General features: G+C 28.5%; 3 protein-coding genes across 5 annotated transcripts; 2 read left to right on the top strand and 1 right to left on the bottom strand.

The window, feature by feature from the left end:
* The first annotated feature begins 743 nt into the window (after positions 1-743).
* On the top strand, positions 744-2,104 carry LOC129618952 (protein stunted). Of its 2 annotated transcripts, XM_055533990.1 has the most exons (4): positions 744-893; positions 1,091-1,221; positions 1,326-1,358; positions 1,949-2,104. In XM_055533990.1, exons 1-3 carry the CDS (start codon positions 862-864, stop codon positions 1,337-1,339), a joined length of 177 nt encoding a protein of 58 aa, XP_055389965.1. In that variant the 5' UTR covers positions 744-861; the 3' UTR covers positions 1,340-1,358; positions 1,949-2,104. The 2 variants fall into 2 exon arrangements, with proteins under 2 accessions (XP_055389965.1, XP_055389964.1); XM_055533989.1 differs by lacking the exon at positions 1,326-1,358.
* A 495-nt stretch (positions 2,105-2,599) lies between these two features.
* On the bottom strand, positions 2,600-4,876 carry LOC129618937 (diphosphomevalonate decarboxylase). Of its 2 annotated transcripts, XM_055533969.1 has the most exons (6): positions 4,582-4,876; positions 4,436-4,506; positions 3,951-4,068; positions 3,090-3,877; positions 2,796-2,994; positions 2,611-2,735 (listed from the first exon to the last, which is right to left on the bottom strand). In XM_055533969.1, exons 1-5 carry the CDS (start codon positions 4,631-4,633, stop codon positions 2,845-2,847), a joined length of 1,179 nt encoding a protein of 392 aa, XP_055389944.1. In that variant the 5' UTR covers positions 4,634-4,876; the 3' UTR covers positions 2,611-2,735; positions 2,796-2,844. The 2 variants fall into 2 exon arrangements, with proteins under 2 accessions (XP_055389943.1, XP_055389944.1); XM_055533968.1 differs by having other exon boundaries at positions 2,600-2,994.
* Positions 4,877-8,554: 3,678 nt separating this feature from the next.
* On the top strand, positions 8,555-17,515 carry LOC129618894 (E3 ubiquitin-protein ligase highwire-like). The gene is given in 20 exon segments (XM_055533922.1): positions 8,555-9,197; positions 9,429-9,811; positions 9,880-10,083; positions 10,143-10,319; positions 10,386-10,526; positions 10,589-11,421; positions 11,532-11,620; positions 11,689-12,113; positions 12,170-12,327; positions 12,403-12,542; positions 12,598-13,010; positions 13,071-13,207; positions 13,271-14,175; positions 14,178-14,399; positions 14,466-15,037; positions 15,092-15,676; positions 15,747-16,603; positions 16,668-16,968; positions 17,045-17,291; positions 17,376-17,515. Coding segments are annotated over 20 exon segments (7,572 nt in total).
* Positions 17,516-17,837: the final 322 nt, after the last annotated feature.

The raw sequence follows: 17,837 nt of genomic DNA on the forward strand, positions 1-17,837 counted from the left end.
CATAATTACGTAATACATGAATGGGCCCAGAATTTTCATTTCATTCGCTTTTAGTAAATATTTTTAAATTTTCTATTATTGTTGTTGCATTTTACAAACACAAAATTGTCGATCAACTCCATTAAAATTTTAAAACTTTTAATTTGTTCTTAATACAGCGTCATCTATAAACTTTTTCATAACAAATACCATTAACATTAATAGTAATAAATGTCGCATAATACGCAATATGTATTTAAAATTTTTTTTAGTGCGTTCTCCAAACAGCGTCATCTACAAAATTTTCATCATAATCTTTATTCAGATCATAGATGTCGCATAATACACAATGTATATTTTATTTTTAAATTTTTAATTAAGTTCTCAAAACAGCGTCATCTATGCAATTATGGTTATTATTTTTCTAATTTTTAAAAATTAATACATTATTATTCTACCAGTAGATGTCGCACGTCATGTAAAAAAGAAAAATAATTTTACTTCCTTTTTAAATAGATTCACTACAATTTATTATTTAATTCCAATTTCTGAATTAATTTCTGAATTCGAAATCAACTAATTAAATATTAACAAAAATTCTTATTTTTTACAGAACTTATATAAATTGCATATACAAATTTAACCACATAAAAATATTAAAATTAATTTTACTATACATGCATTGATCTACTTTGAATTATTAAAAAAAATGGCAACATTATTAATTATCATATAATTTTTGACATTTGCTTTTTGACATTTGACATCTCATGCTTCATCTTTTCATCCGTGAATTTATTCGGTGCTGAAGTAAAGGTTAATAATTATTGGATTTAAAAATTCCATTTTCTTAACTTGAAGAAATAATTAAAAACCTTTAAAATGACTAACGCATGGAGAGCAGCTGGAATCACGTAAGTTTTAAACAATTTATAAAAAGTTCAGAGTAAAAAAAATATTGTTACGTAATTTTTATAAAAAACTTTGAATTCTCATCTGATGTATCTTAAGAATTATTATCTTATGTAATTTAGCAAAGATTATATTGAATCAGCTTAATCAAGCAAAATTTAAATGCATTAAATAATTTATTTTATTTTGGATATTTTAGTTACATCAAATATAGCAATATTTGTGCTAAAATTGTTAGAGAAGCACTGAAGACTGATGCTAGAGCTGAAGCTGCTAAACGTAATGCTTCACATGTAAAATTCACTCCATGGAAAGATGGCAGACCAGCACGTAAGTATATTTATCGATATCTACATACAATAACGCGTTTTCAATAGAAAATTCAAATGATAAATTCAATTTTCTTAAATATTTTTATAAATTATTGTTTACAGATGAAAAACCTTAAATTCATCATAAATTCAATGGTAAAATGTAAAAAAGTTTTAGGTTTATTGTGTTAAAATCCATATTCAGTTAACAACTAATATTGTTTGCTTGATTTTGTCCAATTCCAATTAACTTGTTTGAAATTCTGTTAAATTCATAAAAAAATCCCTATCCAGACTTGCTTTTCTTTTTGTGATATTGATTTGATTTTGTTTTTAAAATATACATAGGTATATTAAAACTATCAATTTCCGATCTGATCGTTAAAATAATAGTTTCCTGTTTGAGATTTAATTGTTGTAAAATAAATGTAGTTTTATTTAAACAAATTGTTATCGGGTTCAAATACTGAAACCTTGATGTGAATGTTTTCGGTACCTACCTGTGAATATATACGTATAAAGTGAATCAACGCCAAATTTGTTCTAATAACTTAGAACTCTTAATATTTAGCTTTTTGCAGGCTAACAAAATTTTTGTTATACAAAAATAATTGTGTTTAATAAGTAAAATAGAACAGAGATAAAGATCAATAACTAAATACTTTTTTTTGCTTTTGGTTTTTTTGATTAATACTTAAAATTTGTTTTTTAATATTAAAGAAATTAATTTTGTAATTTTTTTTTAGGCCAAGCTCAACAAGCTCAGGAAAGTTAAAAGGAGAACCATGGAAGTTCTATAAATAATTATTCGACATTCAATTTCCAAAATATGTAAATTATAAATTAGATGTAATGGAAGAAATATAAAATTCGAAAAATTTTCGATTGAACACCTTAAATAATTGAAGTTTCTGTAAATTTATATTGAAATTTCGGGAAAGTTAATTAATAATTCAATTTTTTGTTCTTAAAATGAAAAGAAAGGAAAACTTAGTGGTTTTAGGAGATCAATTTTCATTTCTGGTCACGTTTGTTCATTCAATGTTTGATTTAAACATAAATTGGGTATGCTTTTTACATAATCAAATAAGTAAAATTTACCCCAAAATGTTAACAAAGCAGATAGAAAAAGCCGAAATTCTACTACTTAGTTCGTTCTTACCAAAACGAAGTAGGTAGTAGAATTTAGTAATTAATAAGCCTCCAATTACATACATTTAAAGCAGGCAAAGAATGTCAAATCTTACATAGATAGTGCTTTGGTATTTTTATCCAAATTTAAATTTTGGTATTTTTATCCTGACCTTTAACAGAAAAAAAGCAAGACTTTTATTAATTCCATATTTTTTTTATATATATTTTGGTACAACAATATAATTCTTACATAAAGGGAACATATTTTAATTAACATTTATTTATATAATAAATCATCTACATTTTCTCAATAAATACTAAGTTTCTTTGCGATCGATTAATATTATGTAATAATTTTTAAATCTATATAAAATTATTGTCAAATTTTTCATTTTTAGTCTGAAATATTAACATTTTTCATTATAAATGCATTTATTTAGATATTTTTTTTTTGATAACCTGAACGATATGATTTTTGGAAGCATTTACGATTATTTACAATTATTTACTATGGATTAAATGATTTTGGTAAACCAACTTCATTTAAAAGAGATTCTTCTTCGATAAGAGATTTCGGTCCATTACCAATTTTTGTATGTATAATATATTTAAAGAAATTTCTTCCAATCGGTTTTGATTCACAATTGAATATGTTTTCCTAAAAAAAAAAATTTCATTTCATTGCTAAAATTATTAAATAATTTTACAAGACATTTAAATACAAAAATTGGTTAAATCAATCATTTCACTTACGTCTTTCTTATTTTTTAAATCAATTGGAATGCCTTTCAAATACTCCACAGAACCATCATTATCATTTGGGAAAAATTTCTTAATAGCTAATAAAACATCTGCAACGTTTTCTTGTAATAAATATAAACATGCATTCGGTCCAGCATCAAAAGTATAAGCAATTCTAACTTCTCCAACCATTTCATTATATTTATGAACAAAATCTATTATAGCATGTGAAACATCATTCATGTAAACACAAGGAGGATAACTATCAAGGCAACAAGCATGAAATTGATTACTGTCCTTCATTGTAATTTCAGCGAATTTTTCAAAATTTTTTTCTTTTATAGCATTTTTGATTTCAAATATACGTTTCGGTACTACAACATCAGCTCTATATTTAAGTAAATCTGATGTTAAAACACTTCGTTGCATACCTTTTGTAGATCCCACCTTCTTTCTGTTATCATTTACAACTAATATAAGTACATGCATATTAGGCCAATGTTCTTCATTTTCAATTTGTACAGCAATTGAATCATTTCCATTCTCGTCTTCTCCTTTAATCCACTGAACAAATCCTCCATAGATACTCCGACAAGCAGAACCGCTACCTAAACGCGCAATTTTCGAAAGTTCTTCGTTCTGAACACCATATAACTTTGCAAGAGTGTATACTAAACAAGCATAGCCTGCAGCACTAGATGCTAATCCAGCAGCTGTAGGGAAATTATTTTCTGAGCAAATGTGTAATTTCCAATCTAAAGGAAATTTAGCAGTTCCTTGGAGTTGTGCTATACGTTTTACTGGTATATTAAAAATTTAATTTAATATATTCGAAATTAAAAATATTTTTAAATATTTCTAAAATTATCTTACTTTCATCCAAGCATTTCACAGTTCTACAATTATCTTCAAATTGCACTTCTTCCCCATTCAACCACATTTTATTTTCTTTGAAATCGGACCCTACTGCGGCAGTAGTTTTTGCGCACATCTGAAAAGCAAAACACAAATTTAAGTTATAAATACCTACAAAAAATCATTTGATAGATTGCAGCTCGATTGCAATAATCTTTAAGCTATGCAAGTACATTGCTTTTAGTTTTAAGTAATTTCCTTTTTATTTCTCATAACTATGTAGGAAAGTAGTTTTTTAGTTTTCACATAAAGATCAACTTATGAGAGAAAATCAGACTCTTACGGGAATATCGTTTCTCCTCGTGTCATTATTATCCTAATTATTTTTATGTTTGATCTTTAAGGTCATTATGTAAATTATACAAATATTTTACATACATGCATATTATAATACAAAAGAATAATATAAACTAATTTTAAATATGTTATTGTTGTTTATGTACCTGGTCAGTACTAAGGGTCATACTAAGAGAATCATTTATTGGCAATATAAGTGCTTCGTCACGTTTTCCCCCTAAAAAAAATTGTTTTTTATATAAAAAGTGAAAGTTTTCTTACATCTTCAACAAATAATTGAAATTTCACTTACAATATTTTATCAAAGCAATATTGACTGGTGCAATACAAGTTTGTAGAAGCATTTTTTTAAAATAATCAATTAACTTTGTATTTCGAATAGTTAAAAAAAAGTCAAGAAAATTTAGTATTAAAAAATCATTAACGAAATTACAAAATTTTTATAAATTTTAAAGCAAATAAAAATTTCAAAACTTCAAGTCCGACCGAACTACTTTTCTCATATACCGTTGCTTCTAAAAACCAAACAAAATTAATGCCAAAAATATTTTTTATTTTAAGTTTACATTGCGTGCTGTACTACTGTCATCTAGTCCATATACAATTTCCACATATTTTTTTTTTCACCAATAAACTTAAATATTGAAACGTTCCCAAAAACTTCCATTCCATGTATTCATAAATATTAAAAATTCAGCAATTTTGATTCTGCCAAAATTCCTGCTATTTATATATCGAAATTCATTCACAATTTCAAATTTCTTTTATTATGGATCCGAACCAAAAAAATCTAATAAACATCGGGGTTATTTGGAAAACGATATTTGAATTTATTATTTAGAATGTTGCATCTTGCTACGTATTGTGCTACTCTATTGAAATTATGTACAGTGCTTAAATATTTGTGTTTTTTTGAGTTTTTTTACATTAAAAGTAAAAAACATCTATTTAAGTTTTCAAGTTATGAAATTTCTGTCAATATTTTTTGAAGTGAACAAAAAATCTAGTAATCCGAGAAAAATATTTTTTTGTCTCTTATTTCTTGAATTAATTTAAAAAGTTTTTAATTCTGTGCTGTTAACTTCATATAAGAATGTTTTAATATTAAATGCGTAAAAATGTAAAAACTTAAAATTCGTCCAATACAAAACAGATTTTGGAAGCGTAGTGTTGAAAGGAAATAGTATTCATAACTTTAATTACAATTAAAACGACGAAAAATGTGTGCACACAAAGAAAATGGATTTATAAGTCACACATCTCGTTTCATTCTTGTTAAATTTCATATTTTATACATTATTTTGGTATCAACAACATACATACACAAAAAATATTTAACTGCGCTAGTAATTGCTATGTAAATGAAACAAGTTACAAAAATGTAAAATAATATTTTAACATTTGTACGCTAACTGATAAATTAATTCAAAATTTATTTAATGCAAAAAAAGATTACTCTGATTTCAAGTACTATTTTGACACTTATAAACACATTTATGAATAGTTAACATCTGAACTTTTTTTTGTTATCATATAAGAAAAAGTTTTGACATTTCAAACAGTCTAGTTGGAATATAACGAAATTTCAGTACGTTGACGGTTTTCTTAAAAAAAATTCTTTTATTTTTTAAAAAAATTATTAAAATTAAAATGAATAACTTGAAAACTATTTAAAAAATGAAAACTTTTTAAGGATAGTGTTAAATTAGTATTTAAATTTGAGTTTTTGTGTGAATTAATTAACTTTTGTCTGCCTCAACAATGGGGCTGATAGAGCCAGCAAAATATGGTGAAAATTTTCTTGAATTATATACAAATAAAACAGATAATGGGTAATATTTAAAAAAAGTTTAATAAATATTCTTTATTTTAAATTTTAAATAGCATTTCTTGGATTTTTAAAGTGAAAATTTGTAAAAATTATATAATTTCCCTTGAGATTAAAGTAGTCGTCATAGTGTTAAAATATATTAAATAAGAATTGCTTATTTTAATAATTAAAAATATTAAATTTTAATAAATAACTAAGAATTTAAATCTTGAAAATAATCAATTTCACAATGTTATGGCTTTTTAATACTTTATGAAAATTATGAAAAAACAACATGGAAGGCGATGAAAAAATCAACCAAACTGATAAAAAATCGATAAGAAAGAAGTTGTTTTGACATTTTATAAAACGTCATAATTAAAGATGACATTAATATACTTTTATACCGGCATAGTTAGAAAATTCATAATATTATTGTAAACAAATGCCAGCTGTTTTTAAATTGATAACAGTTTTGTTTATTAAAAATCACATGTTGTATGTAAACAAAATGTGCGCAGGATCTTCAATTTTTACAGTGTTGTTAATAACATAAAAAAATGTACTTTTGAGGTAGTACATTTGAATGTCAAGAATGAGATTCGTTTTGGAAACTTGTCAAAAGTTTCAAATAGCTACCAATATATTTTTCAATTACTGCAGCAATTATTAATAATATTGAATATAAAAGAATTTATAAATATGTACGTAGATTTGTTAGAGTATTGAAAAACTCAAAAAATGTTTAATTATTATTTTGAAGCTACACCATTATATATATTTTTAAGTTTTAATTTGTAAAAAGGTACTGTACCTTATTAAAACTTAAATAAGGATAGGTACTAATATTTTTGTAAATTGTACTAAATTAATTTCTATTTACAAAAAAAGAAGCAGAAGAGAAAAAAAACTAATGTCATTTGTATAATCAAAAACGGTAAATATTGTTAAGACTGTTTGTAAATAAACTTTTTATAAACAAACATCAGCTGTTTGGAAAGGATAATGACGTAGTTATTATTGTAATTTGCTTACACATGTTTTTGTAAACAATGAAATATAAACAATGAACGCGATTTAATAATTTCATTCATTAAAATTTACTATACATTTTTATGTTGTTATTCTCTACATCAAGATCTAAAGGACTTTTGATTTTCTCTTTCTGCTGGTTACAGCAAACTTTAATTTTATTTATGTCTTTTTTTAAGGTCTAATTTTGAATAAATAAGTATTTTTTGAAATATTTAGGAATTTAATGGGGAAGTTTTTAAAGCACGATGAAGGAAATTTTTCTTAAGTTAATACATACGCAACCCAATCAGAAAAAGGGAAATATGTATATTATTATATGTATGCTACAATAATAAAGTTAACAGAATAGCTCTGCTCCACTAAATTTTCTGATAAATAATTACAAAAGAGAAAAAATTAATTTTTCATTTCCTCTCTAAGCGTAAAAAAATCAAATTTTGAATTTTTTTTGTGCACATAAAAACCACGTCTGACATAAGAACAAGACAAAAACTATAAAATTTTTATTGTTGCCGTTATTCTGATATTGAACATTTATACATTTCTAATATTTTTACATTACTTTGACATGTGACAAATTTTACCAAAACTTTAGTGAGAGGCAAAAATTGTAATTTCTTCTACAATAACAACCATTTATGTAATTAAATTGAAAAGAAATCCTAGTGATACTAGAAAGATGAAATTGCATTATAAATAAACTGGTTTTAATTATTTTTATCCAATAAATTACGACCATGTTCTTTAGTTTCTAGTTTGCGGACTTACATATGTATGTACATATGTACATATATTGGTGAACGGTATAAGGATCTATGATCGATCTATATACACTTATACAAATACTTGAATAGGTGTACCAAAAAACGCTTTCAATTACTATCAAACGCAAATCAAACGTAAACATAAATGACTAAATTATCAAATCTCAAAATAAAAAACATTCCTTTCATACTTTGTCATATATTTGTACCAAAGAATGTATATTTATAAAAATACATTCTTTGTTTGTACTCAATGGTATGATTCATAGAGCGATATGTTTTTATTTGTTTAATTTCGAAACACATCTTGCAGCACACTTTGTTTTTATGAATTTCGGTCGTCTTAATATTTTTTAAATATCCATAATATAAATGAATAGGATATTTGTATTGTTTTGGTACCGGTAAATCTACGACCTAAACCAAACATTAAAATTAAAATTTAAAAGATTTATAAATTATTTAACTTACTTCGAAACTCTCAAATTGTATTAGATTAGAAATATCATCCATTTTTGTACTTTACTATCACTTTACTTAACTTTATATTAATTGCATTTGATATTTGAAATATAAGTGGTTAATACGATCAACTGACTTATCAAAGTTATACCGTTTTTTTATATCGTTTTTTTATTTTGAAGTTTTTTTGATTTATGTTTGAATGCAGTTTATGTCGTTCAAATTTCAAACGGATTGAATACGTACGTACTTTTATAAAAGTACTTGAAGTATTTGTAGAAGTGCATATAGATCGTTTTTTATTAAACCGTTATTTAAATTTTTACAGCGGTATTTCATCTGACAGAAAATCAAAGTTGAATAAACGAAAACGAAATGAAAAGAAATGTGAAAATCAAGCCAATGAGCAAATTTTTCCAAATTTCGCTCTGGCAAATATCGAACTTGAACCGAATGCATCAAAATTTGCAATTTTTTCTGCAATAAGATCATCTGTGTTGGAAGCGGATACGAAATATGACTTATTTCAGGAAAAATCTTCAAAAAAAATTAATACTTCTTCAACATGCTGCTTTTTATGTGTTGGAGCATGTAAGGTGAATAATCAAGTTGAATGTTCTTGCCATTCGTCGGAAAAACGACCAAAAACTTCTGAAGAAGGTAATAGTGAAGATGAGAGCGATAGCAATGAAGTAACTGAAAAAGAGATTATAACAAAAGTACCTCAGATCGTTGGTGCTGGTTTACGAAGTTTGTTTGAATTAATTGCTGATGCGCGAAATGTTCAACCGAATTTGTGTAATAAAGCACTAAAGGCTTTGTTTGACGTCATAGAAGGTACTTATATTAATTAATTTGCCCTATATTATTTGTTTCATTCAATTTAATATATAATAAGCAGTTATATTTATTTAAAATAGTGCATTTAAAATAAATTAATGTAATTTTAGCATTTTATTCAATATACTACTCACTTGTTATTAAGCAATTTAATATATGTACTTACATACTAATTATTTAAAGATGGCGTTTCTAACAGATAGTTTAATCTTTTTTAAATGTTAACAGGTCAGCAGCCCGAAAGTTTTAAAAGTGAACCTGAAAATTTAATTAATCCTTTATACGATCTGTTACTTGATCTTGCTACTTCATATAGTCCAGTGGCGGCAACAGATGAACCATCTTCCACAACAGTTACTGTTAATGGAAATTGGTCATCTATTGCTTGTTCAGCTTTATTGGGTTTATGCGTTGCACGCGGTGATACAGGAAAAATATTAAAAGCTGTTACAGCACTATTAATGTCACCAAAAGTCTTGTCATCACAAAATATTCAGTTACCAACAGTTTTGGGAACCTTACAAAGAACCGTTATGGCTGCTGCACTTAATAAGCCCATTAAACCAGACTTTCATACTCACGGAATACCAAAAAATTCTTTGGTAGATCAGGTAATATAACACTTTAAATTCTCTTTTTTTGTCTTAAAAATCTCATGTTACTTTTTTTTTAATTTTAGTTTTCTATCAAGTCAATTGTATCTTCTTATACGAATTTTACTTCACAACCAGCAATGACGACTGATGGTACTTATCTCTATCTTCTAGTCTCAAACAGTTTGTTTAAAATAGGAACTGGATTTAATGGGACATATAAGGGTCATATTTATGCTAGAAATAATGATTTTGGGAAAGATAAAACAGGATGGATTGGTTTTTATTGCGTAAGTATTAACATTTTTGGCCAGAAGGAAATCATTAAGTAAAATGTAAAACGTTTTAGAATAAATTGTACTTTAAAAGAACATCTAAGAGGAATGATGGTATTTTAATTATAAGTACTGATTCACTCTCCGTTACTGGATCTGCCCCAATTAATACGCCTTCTATGAGAGAAGGACAAAATTTTCTATTTTTTTCTGATGAAGATTCTATAAATATGATTTACACAAATAGAGATGTAAGTTTTGTATTATGTAATTGGAATAGAGATCCCCGATAATTCTATTGTTTATTATTATTTTAGGACACTTTAGTAGTTAAGCAAATAAGAAGTAGTAGACAATCTTCATTTGAATTGCCATTGAAATTAGCAAGGAAGAAATTTCGAACATTAGGTTATGCTTCCTTCGAGGATGAAGTTTTAAACCAAAATCAAATTCAAAAAGTATACCTAATGATATTTTGACTAAAGTATTAAGATTATATGCTTTTCTCCGATTATTTCAGATTCAATCCTCTTATAATGTATTTGAGCCTAAATTACCTAATGACATTGAAATTCAAGGAATTGCTTGTGGAAAGGACTTTGGGATTGTTCGTGCTTTGAATGGTAAAATATATTACTATGGAAAATCAGCATCATTGGGTTTAAAATCAGTTGGTCGTACCCCAACTATGAAAATGACTGAATTAATCGTATCCAAGTCGTCGAATATTATTCAGATTGCGGTTGGACATGATGGTATTCACGCGCTTTTGGTAAATGATGATGGTACTGTTTATTTTGCTGGAACCGCCCGCCGAGGTGAAGACGGTGATAGTTCAAAAAATCGACGGCAACCAAAAGCTGTGAAACCGAAAAAAATGACAAAAATTGATGGACATGTCGTAATTCAGGCTGCTTGTAATAATGGGACATCTGCTTTTGTCACGAAAACTGGTAAATTAATAATGTTTGGAAAAGACACAGCAAACTGTGATTCACTTGGTTTTGTAACTGATTTAATGGATCAACATATTACAAAAGTCGCATTGGGAAAAGCTCACTGCGTAGCTTTAACCTCAAAAGGGCAGCTTTTTACATTTGGTCTTAATAATAAGGGTCAGTGTGGAAGAGTTTTTCCAAAAGAAAAGGATTCTATTAGTTCCGATAGTACAGATACGAAGAATTCTAGTGGTAGAAAAGTCAAATTTGATTTTTCAATAATGTGTGATTTTGATGAGCACGCAGTTATTCAAGGGCAATGTAGAGTATGCGTTATTTGTAAGGAATGTACTGGTTACAACGTATCTTGTGTCTCCACACTTAACGTTCCGATAGACGAGAGAGTAGTTGGAACGTAAGTAAAATAAATTTTACAACAAAATTATAATTATAATTATAATTATAATTAATTTAACAGTATGTTTGTAAACATAGCTAATTTATATTTAATAAATATAACTATAGTGTCTGTCCATGTGGTCATGGGGATGCTGGATGTTCAAAATGCGGAGCCTGTTCAGCTTGTATTGCAATTCAAGAAAATGAAAACAGTGGTAAATTCGTCTTGGAAAATCATATGTATAAAAAATAGTGTAAATAATAAATTTAAATATCATTTTAGTTACGGAACATAAAGACTCAAAACATGCAAGTATTTTGAATCGTCAAAGATCTAAGAGCATGATTTTGCGTAAGAAAGATAAAAAGGTATCCGAAGAAAACAGCACTCCATCTGATATTGAACGGGATACTCCAAGAGTAGCTCCATTAGCACCTCACAGAGTAATATTACCAACGAATAGTCCTGTTGTTCAAATTGCATGTGGCTTACACCATACAGTTGTATTAACCTTAGAGGGAGAAGTTTTCACTTTTGGAAGTAACCAATATGGGCAGCTAGGAACTGGCGATTTGCAACCAGTAATAGGACCAGTGCAAGTTAAAATTCAAGGAGTCAATAATCAAATAAGCCAGGTGGCTGCTGGAAGTAATCACACTGTATTATTAACACATAAAGGTGTTGTTTATACTTTCGGAAGCTATCAAGTAATTATTTGTTCTGCAAAAACAACAATTCTTAAATATTCATTTATATTTGATAGAAAGGACAACTAGGACGTTTACCTAATGAAGTTCACAAACCTTCAATTAGTGACGATATTGAAAAACATTCAGACAGCCCACAAAAGGAAATGACTGCTTCTAGCATTTTAGCCCAAAGGCAAAAGTTTTTGTGGAATTGCAGTCCAGGAGCAGTATTGTTAGTACATTTTTGTATTAATTTTTATATTAAATAAAAATGAGCCAAGTTTAAAATAATATAACATTTTTTTAGTGGACTTGGACCAAGTTTTGGTAAAAAAGCTACATGGATAGGAGCTGGAGGAGATCAAACTTTTATAAAAATTGATGAATCTTTAATAACAACTCAGATGTTACCGAAAGTTAATATTGTTGCGGATAAGGAAACTATTTGTAAGTGTTTATTCTTTTACTTTATGATTTGAAAATTTTATTTTTTTTTTTTCAGTGATGATACCAACTATTCCATTGTCATTTCATTGTTTGACTATAAGTAGGCGTGATGGAAGTTGCAATGCTCATTATCGTAATCAAGTGAATTTTGTGCAAATGATACAATCAAACCCTAATGCGATGCCTGAAATCAACCAGAATCTTGATCCTCACGTTTTAGCGCAACAAAATCAACAAGATCAAATGTCACGTAGTATGCATGAAGCTCGAAATCAAATATTTGATTTAGCTGAGAATCAAAATGAAAGAGGAAGACGTCATCACGAAAGTAGTATTAGTGAAAAAGTAATGCCACAAATTGCATTTGCTTTGGATCCGCGTTTTGGAGTATTATGGATATTTGATGGTGGTTTAAAAAAAATATTTTGTTACAATGTCGTTGCTAGTGAAGTAACTGATGATAGTCCGGTATTTATAATTAATAACCTTAAGTAGTTATCAACACAACAAAAGAAAATTTTTTTATAGGACTCAGCAAATTATAAAGCAATATTAATGCCCCAATTATCATTGCCACAAAAGAAAGAGTCATTAATATCGAGATCCCAAGCGTCTTCAAACTTATTAGCATGTTTGGACATTCTAACTTCGGCTCAAGATGCAATGTAATTATATAATACAAATAATTGACCTAACCGATATACATATGTTATTCTTTCTTTATTTAGACCGGCATGTTTTGAACAAGAAACGCCACAACAGACCAGTTACACTAAAGAAGCACAGTCAAATGAATATCAAACTGTTAACCGATTTGAAAATTTTGGTGGTGGTTGGGGATATTCAGGGCATAGTGTAGAAGCAATAAGATTTTCTGTTGACACCGACGTTATGATTTGTGGTTTTGGTATGTTTGGTGGTCGTGGGGAATATTCATGCAAAATTAAACTTTTCGATCTTGGCGCCGAAGGTGGTGGATATGAGAAAGATGGAGTTTTAATAACTGAAACAAAAGAAATTCCATATGAGTGTCCTGCTCGTAGTAAATATCACATCATGCTTCCAAAACCGGTAACTGCTGTAGCTAATCGTTGGTATTTGGTGTGGGTCCGTATTGCGGGTCCATCATCTGATTGCGGATCATCTGGTCAAAATAGCGTAACAACTGAAGATCAAGTTGTTTTTACTTTTAAATCTTCAAAAAAGGCCAATAATGGAACTGATGTTAACTCTGGTCAAATTCCTTTGATAATATACAGACTGATATCGCAAGAAATTAAGCAAACTCCATTACCTCTTAATGTTGATCCTGTTCAAAAAGTTTCTAAATTTTTCGCAAATACAGTAACAAAAGAATGCTTTGAATCATTAGTTTTGCTTTTGGGTTGGGGATGGGATACTTTCAAACAAAATTTAAAGGATCAAAAAGACCGAACGAGATATTTTCAAATTAAAAGTTCATTAGAACATTTAATTTATGTTAACAAATCTTGCTTGAGATTATTACGTAAATACGCCAACGAAATATATCCACCTAAGATTACAAAAGTGGGACAAGTTACAGTAAGCTCTAGAAAAAGTGGTAGTTGTTCAAGTGATATCAATACTCAAACATGTAAATATAATAAAGAAAATTTGTTTCCTTAAATAATGTTGAATTTCTCTTTAAAGACAATATTCCAAAAGGTACACCAAGTGCGCCAGCTATGTTTAGGAACGTTAATGAGTTACAAACTCCAACGACGAGAAAAGCGAACATGGAAAATATTCAATTGGCAGAATGTATTGGTAACGTAAGAGCTTTGCTAATTCAAATTCTATGCGATGATATATTTAACGATATTCAGTCAGAAGATGGTAATTTATTTTAAAAGTTATTTAAATATTACTTGATTTGTAAGTCGAAATATTTTGTATTTATAGATTACGATATGGTTGTCGTAATTTTGGAAGAATGTCATACTAGTTTTGTTGCGTGTTTTGATGCATTTTATCCTACATCATCATTGAAATGGAACTGCTTATGTGATTTGCTTTCACAGATGGATAAGGGAACTTTATATTCGCGTTTACTTAGTGCCATACTGGCTGGATTGTGTAATCCTTCAGTTAAATTGAGAGCAACGTTTTCACTTTTAACGCCAGGTGCTGAAAGACAATCTATTATAAGTCCAAGTGACAATTCTGGGCTACCTATGCTATCTAGCTCCGAAAATCACCAATATCCAATATTAGTTGAACAAATGATTTATCGCACTCAGCAAGAAAAAGTAGATTTTCTTAGTAATTCTTGGACATTTAAAGATGTTCTTGTCCGACTTCTTGACATAATATCTAACCCCATAAAAGCAAAAATAGAAAATATCTACAATCGTAGTATACACTGTCTTGAAGGTTCTTATGGAAAAGACACTAATCAAGGATTGATTACAAACTGTTGCCATCTCTTAGCAAGAGTTCTGGCTGAAATTGTGTACCAGACTTCAGTTTGGGATGTAAGTAAAAAAAGATGTTTGAATTGTTTTTTATTTTTAAAGTGCTTGTTTTAGTTTGATGCAACTTTTATGCCGCCACGTAGTTTACATTCGACTGGAAGTAGATTTGCACGTTCAGATATCAGTCGAACATGGAACACTGGAAATTTTGGTCCAGATGCTATAGCTTTTACAGTAGATCGACCTGGGATAGCCATAGCAGGATGTATGGTTTATTCAGGCTCAGGGGGTTATGACTATCAACTTGAACTTTTGTATGATAATACAGTAGATCCCCAATCACAACATAAATGGGAAACATTAGAGTCTGTATCAGGTAGTTATGATCAAGATGCTGTGCATAATGATATGGCTGAGATTAAATTTGAGAGACCAGTTCACATCAAAGAAAATACAAGATATGCATTACGTTTATGTTCTCAAGGAGCTAGAACCTGTTCTGGTGATTCCGGTTTAGCTTCGTTAAGAGGACCATGTGGAACGACCTTCACATTTTATTGTTGTGATTTAAGTTTTAATGGTACAACTCCTACAAGAGGACAGATCCCTTGCGTTTTGTATTACAGCACGCCATTTAAAAGTGAAGGTCATTTATCAGAGTACGCAAGTGAAATAACGGCGAGGGATACAGCTCTACAGGTAAATATAATATGTACATATATTTGTTTAAAAGTTCACTGTCAACTTTTCACTGTCTTATTTGTTTTAGATTGCTAGTGATATTACAAAAAAATGCACAGAACTTTTAATATTAGCTCGCAATGCTTTAGCAGCATCGATATCTCCAAGTGATAAATCACCAAATTCATCAAACCATACTCAAACTATTGATTCTGAACATAATATTACACCTATCGAGGAACATATGGACGTCAATTGGAAAATAATATCTAGAAATTCTTTAACTCAGGAATCCAATATATCAGCTGCCCGTGATATAACAAAGCGTATTGAATCATTTTCTAAAGGTATAATTGAGACTCTTAAATTTGATAAAAGACCGACAAACCCATTTGATGACTTTGAAATCGAAATTGGTGCAACGGAAATTAATCCAAAAGATTTAATTGGTGAAGAAATTATCGATCGGAATTACAAAATTGGACGTAATAAATTGAATGGAAACGATAGAACAGATAATCAAGTTATTAACAGCTATATGAAAGAAATGTCTAAAAGTGATTCAGATGATGACACTCAATTAACAATAGTTCAACTTTTAGAATTATTTAATATAAATTCATCAAGTATGTTCAACACATTATTACCACTAGTTTATGCACATATTGGAGCATTGGCATGCAGTGATCCAAAAAGTTCTGTACAAATACTTGATTTAATAAAAGAAATTTTGCCACATGTCGCTGCTTTAAATCAATTATACGCAAGTAAAGATTATAATTTTGGAGAAAAAGAAGCAAAACATGTTAGTAGACCTTTTGACGAGATTAGTAAGAAGAAAATCGATGAGGGAGACAGATTTATTGATATGTGTACAACAAGTAACCATTATTGTATCGTAGAAAGTGAACATCCATATAAAAATGGTTCAATTAATACTTACAGGTAACTGGACCATGTTTAAATAACTTCTACCTTGTTTTAAAATTATATTGAATTGTATTTTCAGAGTTGAATTTCCTGCTTGTGTACAATGGTTCACTGTTGAATTTGATGCACAATGCGGCACTGCACAAATGGAAGATTATTTAGTTGTTTCCATTCCAACTAAAACACAAATAGTTGAACCATGCACTGCAACTGAAGATTTTATTGAAGTAGATAACAATATGTGCTCTAGTAGAACGAGCTGCAAAAATGCCAGTCTTATAAGCAGCTGTTACAATAAATTAATGGAGGGCAAAGAAAATTTCAGAGACATGAAAAATATAGATTCAGATTGGATTATGATTAAGAAATATAATACGTCAGTTAATATTTCGAAAATATGTATGTATGTAGTAGTCGATGAATAATTTTCTTCTTTTATTTTTTATTTTCAGGCAGTCTCATTGGACGCAAAATTCTTTAGTTTTGCCGGGGAATAGAGTTGAATTTTCGTTGGAAACTGCTTCTTTATACGCTCAAGATCAAAAAGCAAATAAATTTGGATTTAAATGTTTGGTTGTTGGTTATGATAACCCAAATTTTATTAGTGCTGTTAATTCTTGTTTAATTCGATTGGAATATGAGTTAGCGTATCTTGGAGGAATGTGTAGTGCAAACTTAATGAAGAAGGATTTAAATTTACCTGGTAATAGCTGTTACATATATTTTAAGAATATGTGTACGAATTCTGTTTTTACTGATTAAATTTTTTCATGTGCACATATAACAGATGACAAAAATACAGAGGATATTGCTGGCATTGAAGAAACTGTAAATGCGCATCAAATTCTTTTGTCGAAAGGTTTAGCTTTGTCAGATTCAGTTTTATCAATCAATCAGTCGTTGGAATCATTTTTGCCATTAGGGTAAGTTTTACACTTTATTATCATAGTCTGATATTTTTGAATTATTCTTTTCGGAAATATTATTATATTCCCTTCACAAAACCAAAAATATTTTTAACTTTATGTAAAAATTGCTTAAGAATTTAGCTATTCTAAAATCATGGGCTATGAATTCTCTTATTGTTTCAGAAATAACAAAAGTTGTTTGTGATCCTTCTTTATTGGCCTTTATATTAATTGTTTATACGTAATTGTTGTTTTTAACTGAATCAATTAGCAAATTAATTAAATAAGATCATAACGCATCTAATATGGTTTCAACAAATAAATGTTGCGTATACATAGTA

The sequence above is a fragment of the Condylostylus longicornis genome, unplaced genomic scaffold (assembly GCF_029603195.1).
Source record: "Condylostylus longicornis isolate FDR11 unplaced genomic scaffold, ASM2960319v2 ptg000010l, whole genome shotgun sequence".
In the NCBI taxonomy this organism is placed as follows: Eukaryota; Metazoa; Arthropoda; class Insecta; order Diptera; family Dolichopodidae; genus Condylostylus; species Condylostylus longicornis.